Source organism: Ornithorhynchus anatinus, chromosome 18 (assembly GCF_004115215.2).
Source record: "Ornithorhynchus anatinus isolate Pmale09 chromosome 18, mOrnAna1.pri.v4, whole genome shotgun sequence".
Classification (NCBI taxonomy): domain Eukaryota; kingdom Metazoa; phylum Chordata; class Mammalia; order Monotremata; family Ornithorhynchidae; genus Ornithorhynchus; species Ornithorhynchus anatinus.
In genome coordinates this window covers 342,795-351,755 of record NC_041745.1, presented here as the reverse complement: position 1 = coordinate 351,755, position 8,961 = coordinate 342,795, and the positions used below count along the sequence as shown (strand labels likewise).

The 8,961-nt window shown below is 55.3% G+C and overlaps 1 protein-coding gene across 6 annotated transcripts in view; it reads left to right on the top strand.

Moving 5' to 3' along the window:
• Positions 1–3,826: 3,826 nt before the first annotated feature.
• The window catches only part of OSBPL9 (oxysterol binding protein like 9), a 66,359-nt gene continuing 61,224 nt past the window's right edge, over positions 3,827–8,961 (top strand). For 4 of the 6 annotated variants that reach the window (XM_029083243.2, XM_029083242.2, XM_029083241.2 and 1 more), the window contains exon 1: positions 3,828–3,963. In XM_029083243.2, coding sequence (XP_028939076.1) covers positions 3,853–3,963 — 111 coding nt within the window. In that variant the 5' untranslated portion in view covers positions 3,828–3,852. Of the gene's footprint in view, positions 3,964–8,961 lie in introns of all 6 variants that reach the window. The other 2 variants (XM_039914609.1, XM_029083237.2) reach the window with 1 other exon arrangement.

Sequence of the window (8,961 nt, the reverse complement as noted above, 5' to 3'; positions counted from 1 at the left end):
CTCTGCCGCGTGTATGTGGTTTTGTGAAAGTATTTAGGACTGCCGCCCCCTTCTAGTCCTCATCGGTGCCAAACTTGGTGCCGTTTGTGGTACTTGCCATAAATTCCGTCGTTAATGGGAACCGAGATAGTGGATGCAAAAAGAAAAATCCAAGTTGAATAATAATTATTGGGGTATTAGTTCAGCGCTGACTATAGGCCGGGCACCGTACTAAGCACCGGGGCACGTACAAGATAATCGGTCCCACATGGAGCTCAAAGTCGTAATAAGAGGGAGGACAGAGCCGTTTTCCCCACCGTCCCCTAACCTGCCATTAGAAGGTAACCCTCTCGCCCGATTGTAAACTCTCCGAGGGCGGGGAGCATAACCACTGACTATTTTGTTTTACTCTCCCGAGGCCTTAGTTCAGAGCTGTGCACGCGATAGGATTGAAGGCTTACTATGTGCGGAAAACTGTACTGAGTGCTTGGCAGAGTACACTACATAGTCGTATGTTCCCCGCCCTTATTGAGCTTGCAGGCTAGAGGGGGAAATTTAAGTGCTCAGTAAATATCACTGGTCGATTGCCTCACAAAGTGAGGGAAGACATTCAAAATAAATGATGAACGAGACCAAATTTAAAGATTTAACAATCCCAATCGAAGCCATCAGAAGTCGCCAAGGGACTGTCAAACCGAATATCAATGTATTGAGCGTTTACTCTGCAGAGCGCTGTACTAAGCCCTTGGGAGAGTACAGTATAACAAGGTACAGAGGCATTCCCTGCTCACAAGGACCTCACTAAAGGGGGAGAGAGTCAAGATAAATTACAGATATGTACATAAAGTGTTGGGGCACTGAGGGTTGGGGGGTGAATAAAGGAAGCATATCAGGGTGACACAGAGGGAAGTAGGAGGAGAGGAAATGAGGGCTTAATCGGAGAAGGCCTCTCGGGGGAGAGAACCGTGCCTTCGATGAGGCTTTGAAGGTGGGGGCGGTAATTGTCGGAGAAGGAGGAGCGTGTTTCAGGCCAGGGACAGGATGTGGATAAGAGGTCAGCGGCGAGATAGATGAGATCGAGGTACAGTGAGAATTTTGGCATCAGAGGAGCAAAGTGGAGGCTGGGTTGTAGCCGGAGAGTAGCTAGGCGAGGTAGGAGGGGCCGAGGCCATCGACTGCTTTAAAGCCGACGGTGAGGAGTCTCTGTTTGATGCGGAGGTGGATGGGCAACCACTGGAGGTTTTTGGGGATTGGGGAAACCTGGCCTGAACGTTTCCGTAGCAAAATGACCCGGGCAGCAGAGCAAAGCGGGAAGAGACAGGAGGCAGGGAGGTCAGCGAAGGGGCCGAGGCGGTGACCCAGGCGCAGGAGGACGAGTCATCGTGTTAATGCGTAGAAGTTTGAATAGAGAGGGAAGGGTGGATTTCGGCGACGTTCGGAATGTGGGACCGACGGGATTTAGTGACGGATGGACTGTGTGGGTTGAATGAGAGTCAAGAATAACATCGAGGTTACAGTCTTGTGAAACAGGAAAGAGAGTGCCGTCTACGGAGATGGGAACGTCAGGGGAAGGACGGGGGTTTGTGTGGGAAGCTAAGTTCTGTTTCGCACATGGTAAGCTCGAGGTGACAGAAGGACATCTAAGAAGAGATGTCTTGAAGACTGGAGGAAATGCGAGACTGCAGAGGGGGAGAGGAGGAGGACTGGAGATGTAGATGTGGGAATCATCTGTGTAGTTGAAGCTACGGGAGCGAATGGGTTCTCCAAGGGAGTGGGTGTACGTGGAGAAGAGAAGCTCCCTGTGGGCGGGAGACGTGTCTACCAGCTCTTTTATTCGTTCGACTGTATTTATTGAGCGCTTACTGTGTGCACAGCACTGCACTAAGGGCTTGGAAAGTACAATTCGGCAACGGATAGAGACAATCCCTACCCAACAACGGGCTCAGAGTCTAGAAGCGGGGAGACAGACAACAAAACAAGTAGACGGGCATCACTCCCATCAAAATAGATAAATAGAAGCATAGATAAAGGCGCATTTACTATTATACTGTACTCTCCACACTGCTTAGTACAGTAGGGGGAGCAACGTGGTGTAGCGGACAGAGCCTGGGCCTGGGAGTCAGAAGGTCATGGGTTCTAATCTCAGCTCTGCCACTTGTCTGCTGTGTGGCCTCGGGCAAGTCACTTCACTTCTCTGGGCCTCAGTTCCCTCCTCTGTAAAATGGGGATTGAGACTGGGAGCCCTGGACAGGGCCTGGGTCCAACCCAATCTGCTTGGATCCACCCCAGCGCTTAGTACAGTGCCTGGCACGTAGTAAGAAGCAGCATGGCTCCGCGGAAAGAGCCCGGGCTTGGGAGTGAGAGGTCATGGGTTTGAATCCCGGCTCTGCCACTTGTCAGCTGGGTGACTGTGAGCAAGTCACTTCACTTCTCTGTGCTTCAGTGACCTCATCTGTAAAATGGGGATGAAGACTGTGAGCTTCACGCGGGACAACCTGATTACCCTATATCTATCCCAGCGCTTAGAACAGTGCTCGGCAAATAGTAAGCGCTTAACAAATGCCAACATTATGATTAACGAATACCATAAAAATATGATTACAGTGCTCAGCAGACAGTAAACTCTCAATTAAAGGCAATTGATTATCGATTGGTGGAGGGGCTCTGTTGCGGGCGGTGTGAAGGGTGGTGGGCGGTGTAACTGCTGCCAGATTGTCCATTCCAAGCGCTTAGTACAGTGCTCTGCACACAGTAAGCGCTGGCTCAGTGGAAAGAGCCCAGGCTTGGGAGTCAGAGGTCGTGGGTTCTAATCCCGACTCAGCCGCTTGGCAACTGTGTGACTTTGGGCAAGTCACTTCACTGGGCCTCAGTTCCCTCATCTGGAAAATGGGGATGAAGACTGGGAGTCCCCGGGGGAGGGGGGGGGACGACGACCTCATCGCCTTGTACCCCCTCCAGCGCTTAGAACAGTGCTTTGCGCATAGTAAGCGCTTAACAAATGCCATCATTCCTGTTATGATTAAATACTATTGAGTCAATGAATGAGTGAATGAATGAATGAGTGAATGAACAAACGAATCAATGAATGAATGAGTGAATGAACAACAAATGAGTGAATGAACAAACGAATGAATGAATGAGTGAATGAACAAACGAATGAATGAATGAGTGAATGAATGAATGAACGAGCGAATGAATGAATGAGTGAATGAACAAATGAATGAATGAGTGAATGAATGAATGAACGAGCGAATGAACAAGCGAATGAATGAACAAACAAATGAATGAATGAGTAAATGAACAAACGAATGAATAATAATGTTGGTATTTGTTAAGCGCTTACTATGTGCAGAGCACTGTTCTAAGCGCTGGGGGAGACACGGGGGAATCAGGTTGTCCCACATGGGGCTCACAGTCTTAATCCCCATTTTACAGATGAGATAACTGAGGCCCAGAGAAGTCAAGTGACTTGCCCACAGTCACCCAGCTGACAAGTGGCAGAGCCGGGATTTGAACTCATGACCTCTGACTCCAAAGCCCATGCTCTTTCCACTGAGCCACGCTGAATGAATGAATGAATGAGTGAATGAATGAGTGAGTGAACGAACGAACGAATGAATGAATGCATGCATGCACGCATGAATGAATGAATGAAGGGGGCGGGCACGCGGCTCCCTGTCACGGGCGGCCGGGAGAGGGCGCGAGCGCGCCAAGGGGGCGGGGCGGGCTCGTGACGTCACCGCCCCTCGGCCCCGCCCCCCGGGCCTCGCGCTGCCCCCGCCCCCTCATCGGGCCCCGCCCCGTGGGGGAGGGGGGAGGGGACGATATAGGCGCGTGACGTCACGGCGTTTGTTATCATTGGCGCCTCCCAAGATGGCGTCCATCATGGAGGGTCCGCTGAGCAAGTGGACCAACGTGATGAAGGGCTGGCAGTACCGCTGGTTCGTGTTGGATTACAACGCGGGGCTGCTCTCCTACTACACGGTGAGGGGCCGCCGGCCGCGCGGGGGGCCCGAGGGGGGGCGCCCCGAGGAGCCAGAGGCTTTCCTCGCGCGCGCGCGCGCGCGCGGGGGGGGGGGGGGGCCCCGCGCCGCCGGGCCAATGGGCGAGGAGGAGGGGCGCGGCTCCGGCCAATGAGCGAGCGGCGGCCGGGAGATTGACGGGCCGGGCCCGGCGCGCGCCCGAGAGGGGTCAGGCGGCGCATGCGCGCTGGGGCGATGTGGGGGTGGGGGGAGGGGCGGGGACGGTCCTGGGCGGCCTCGGGCCCCGCCCCGACGTCTCCCAAGTGTCTTGATAATAATAATAATAATGTTGGTATTTGCTAAGCACTTACTATGTGCAGAGCACTGTTCTAAGCGCTGGGGTAGACGCAGGGGGATCAGGTGGTCCCACGTGGGGCTCCCAGTCTTCATCCCCATTTTCCAGATGAGGGAACTGAGGCCCAGAGAAGTGAAGTGACTCGCCCACAGTCACACAGCTGCCAAGGGGCAGAGCTGGGATTCTTCCACCTACTGTGCTAAACGCCGAGAAGCAGCCCGGCCCAGCCGGTGAAGGGAGAATCGGGGGGGGGGGCGGCCCTGAGTTCTAATTCCCGCCCCCGTCGCTTATTATAATAACGATGGTATTTGTTAAGCGCTTAGTGGGGGCAGAGCACTGTGCTGAGCGCCGGGGGAGAGACGGAGAAGCAACGGGGCTCAGTGGAAAGAGCCCGGGCTTGGGAGTCAGGGTCGTGGGTTCGAATAATAAGAATGTTGGTATTTGATAAGCGCTTACTATGGGCTGAGCGCTGTGCTAAGCGCTGGGGGAGATCCAGGGTCATCAGGTTGACCCCCCGTGAGGCTCACAGTTAATCCCCATTTTACAGATGAGGTCACTGAGGCCCAGTGAAGTAATAATGTTGGTATTTGTTAAGCGCTTACTCTGTGCAGAGCACCGTTCTAAGCGCTGGGGGAGACCCGGGAATCAGGTTGTCCCACGTGGGGCTCACCGTCTTCATCCCCATTTTACAGGTGAGGTCACTGAGGCCCAGAGAAGTGAAGTGACTTGCCCACAGTCACACAGCTGACACGTGGCAGAGCCGGCATTCGAACCCATGGCCTCTGACTCCCAAGCCCGGGCTCTTTCCACTGAGCCACGCCCGGCTCCGCCACTTAATAATAATGTTTGTATTTGTTAAGCGCTTACTATGCGCAGAGCACTGTTCTAAGCGCTGGGGGAGATACAGGGTCATCGGGTTGGCCCACGTGAGGCTCACAGTCTTCATGCCCATTTTACAGATGAGGGAACTGAGGCACAGAGAAGTTAAGTGACTCGCCGCTTATCTGCTGTGGGACCTTGCGTTGGTCACATCACAATAATAATAATTTGCGAAGCGCTTACTATGTTCTAAGCACTGGGGAGGCTACAGGATGCTCAGGTTGTCCCCCCGTGGGGCTCACGGTCTTTATCCCCCATTTTACAGATGAGGGAACTGAGGCCCAGAGAAGTGAAGCGACTTGCCCGGAGTCACCCAGCTGACAAGCGGCTGAGCCCGGGATTTGAACCCATGACCTCTGACTCCCAAGCCCGGGCTCTTTGAATGATGGTATTTGTTAAGCGCTTATGTGCCAAGCACTGTTCTAAGCACTGTGGGGGGGGGGGATGGATACAGGGTAATCAGATTGTCCCACGTGGGGCTTACAGTCTTCATCCCCATCTTCCAGATGAGGGCACTGAGGCGCAGAGGAGCCAAGTGACTGGCCCGAGGTCACGCAGCTGCCAAGTTCTCAGGAGGGGAAGCAGTATGGCGTAGTGGAAAGAGTACGGGCTCGGGAGTCAGTGGACGTGGCCCCTCCACTCGTCTGCTGGGTGACCTCGGGCAAGCTACCTCACATCTCTGGGCCTCAGTTACCTCATCTGTAAAATGGGGATCAGGACTGCGAGCCCGTCGTGGGACAACCCGATGACCTTGTATCTACCCTAGAACATAGTAAGCGCTTCACGGATACCATCATGATAATTAGTATTAGCTTAGGAAAGGAGAGAGAGCATTCTGCCCTCAGACCCCCCTTTTGTACTCCTTTATTATGTACATGTCTGTAATTCATTCAGTCGTATTTATTGTGCACTCACTCTGTGCAGAGCACTGTACTAAGTGCTTAATTTCTATTAACGTCTGTCCCTCTAGGCTGTCTATAAGTTCGTTGTGGGCAGGGAATGCGTCTGTTATATCCTTCTCTCCCAAGCGTGTAGTACGGTGCTCCGCACACAGTGAGCGCTCAGCAAATACAATTGACCAGTTTATAGCCACTCCGGTGGTTAGTACGGTGCCCGGCAGGTAGCGAGCTCTTAAATACCAGTTATTAATGATTATATGGGATAATCCCCGTCTCACGTGGGGCTCACAGTCCAAGGAGGAGGGAGAACAAGTGTTGCATTTTACAGATAAGGACCAGAAAACCTAAATCGTGCGCCCAAGGTCACACAGCAGGCCCGTGGCTTGGCTAGATGTTGAACCCAGGTCTCCGACTCCTGGGTCCGGACTCTTTCTACTGGGCCCCGCCGCTCTTTTAATGGCCGGGGCCCTTGAAACCTTCCTTCCCGGCAGCCGGCGCTAGGTTATCAAGCCAGCGGGCAAGAGCGGTTCCCCCCCCCGGACCCCCGAAAGGCGCTGGTCCGTCCAAATGAAGCCTCTCCCGGGGGTGACCTCGCCGAGCGGCTGTCAGACACGGTGGGCAGCGGGGAGCCGCGAGCCCCCGGGGTCGCTCGTACTTCGTCCCCCCTCACCCCTCGAGGGTCCCGGGGAATTAGCCTTTCCTCGGCCCCAGCCCCAGGGATACCCAAATGCGGGAAAAGCGTTTGCGTTCCTGGGTGCCGGCTGCAGTTCGGCCCTTCTCCTTCCTGGAGGGGCCAGGAAAGCCGGCTCAGGTTTCCCACAGATGGCGAGAAGCTTTCTCGGTTCCGCCTCGTCTTGGAATGGCCGAGAGAGGCTCGGAACGGGAAAACGGCCTTGCCCACAGAGCCCGGACCGCCTCCGGGTCGGCAGAGGAGCCGTCTTGCCTGAAAAGCAGATGCCGTCGACCGGCCGCCGGGTCGTCTGAAGGACTCGCCGGGTCTTCAGTGGGAAACGGCGAGTCGCTGTGCCGCGGTGAGGAGAGGGAGGGTCGGAGCCGGCGGACGGGCCCGCGTGGGGGTGGACGTGCCCAGTCCCCCCTGGGGGTCCGCCTCTCTGTCCCCGAGGAGGAGGGACCCCCGCCAGGGCCCTCGCTGAGCCGAGAGACGTGAGCGTGATTAATTTGAGGGTGTTTCTGGCCTCCCACCCTCCTGTCAAGTAGTGCCGGAGCCCCAAAGGGAAGCCCAGTTCGGCAGCCTCCCTGCACTTACCCTGTGCCAGACACTGTGCCGAGCGCCGGGGTGGCTACCAGTTACTCAGATTGGACACATTCCATCTTTCACACGAGACTTAGTCCCCATTTTCAAATGAGGGAACTGAGGCACAGAAGTGAAGTGACTTGCCCAGGGTCTCACGGCGGACAAGTGGCGGAGTCGGGATTGGAACCCAGGTCCGTCTGACTCCTAGGCTTGAGCTACAGCCGCTAGGTCAGGCTGCTTCGCTTCACGCGACGGTCCTGGAAAGAACCCTCTTTCCTCCTCAGCGGTAATAATGATGCTTATTATGAGAAGCAGCGGGGCTCAGTGGAAAGAGCCCGGGCTTGGGAGTCAGAGGTCATGGGTTCGAATCCCCGCTCCGCCGCTTGTCAGCTGTGTGCCTTTGGGCAAGTCACTTAGCTTCTCTGGGCCTCGGTTCCCTCATCTGTAAAATGGGGATTAAGACTGTGAGCCCCACCTGGGACAACCTGATCGCCTTGTATCCCCCCAGCGCTTAGAACAGTGCTCTGCCCATAGTAAGCGCTTAGCAAATACCATCATCATTATCATTATGGGCAGGGAACATATCTGCTGATTCTGCTTTACTCTCCCAAGCCCTTAGTAGTGATGACGATGATATTTAAGTGCTTACTATGTGTCAGGTACTGTTCTTAATGTGCTCATAGTGCTCTGCACATAGTTGGCACTCAGTAAATACCACTGGTGGAGAATAACGATGGTAAGTCAAGCACTGAGGTAGCTATCAATCAGTCAGGCCCCTGTGTCCATACGAACAGGGTGGGGGTGGCAGGTATTGAATGCTCCACTTTACAGATGGAGAAACTGAGGCCCAGAGAAGTTAAGCCCCTTGCCCGAGGTCAGTCAGGAAGCAGACGCTGGGGCCGGGATCGGAACTCACGGTCTCTGACTCCCGGGCCCGGGCTCTCTCCGCTGGGCCGCACTGCTTCTCGGCGCTCCCTGAGAGCGATGCCATTAGGGGAGATGAAAAGGGGAGGGGTCTCTCAGAGGTGCTTGTCCTCTCTGGAGAAGCGTCCCCGAGGGAGAGCCCAGTCGCCCTCTAACTCTCTCAGGATGCGAAAGGACCCCGAGGCCCGCAGAATCCAAATCCTCCTCTCCCGCCGCTCTCGCCCCGCTCCGAACTTCACCCGTGGGACTCGGAGCCGCCAGCCTCCGGATCGGCCAAACCGATTACTTGGTTACTGACCCTGAACCTCCGTGAGCTTCCTGCCTGTTGACCCCGGGCCAAGGGGTAAAAAGCCCTTCGAGGTGACGGTGACTCTGAGGAGAATGGAACACCCTGAAGGGTTTTCTCAGTCCTCGCGAAGCCGGATATACCGTAGTAGCGGTTTTCTGGCCCCGGGAGTTCGTGTGACCCCCCGAGCGGCAGACGGTTCCATCCGTTTCCTCTTCTAAAGTGTGAGCGCCTACGCGGGGTCCGAGAGAGGAGCCCAGAGCCCGCAGGGCTGGACGGGGCAGGGCTGGAGGGGCTGCTTTGCCCTCAGTGTCCCGAACCGTGACTTGCCTGCAAAATCCAGGACAGCTGGGGGGTGGAAAGGTCTCTCGGGACTCAAGGGTGACTTGTAAAAAGGCCCGTCAGTTAAATGAGATCCCCAT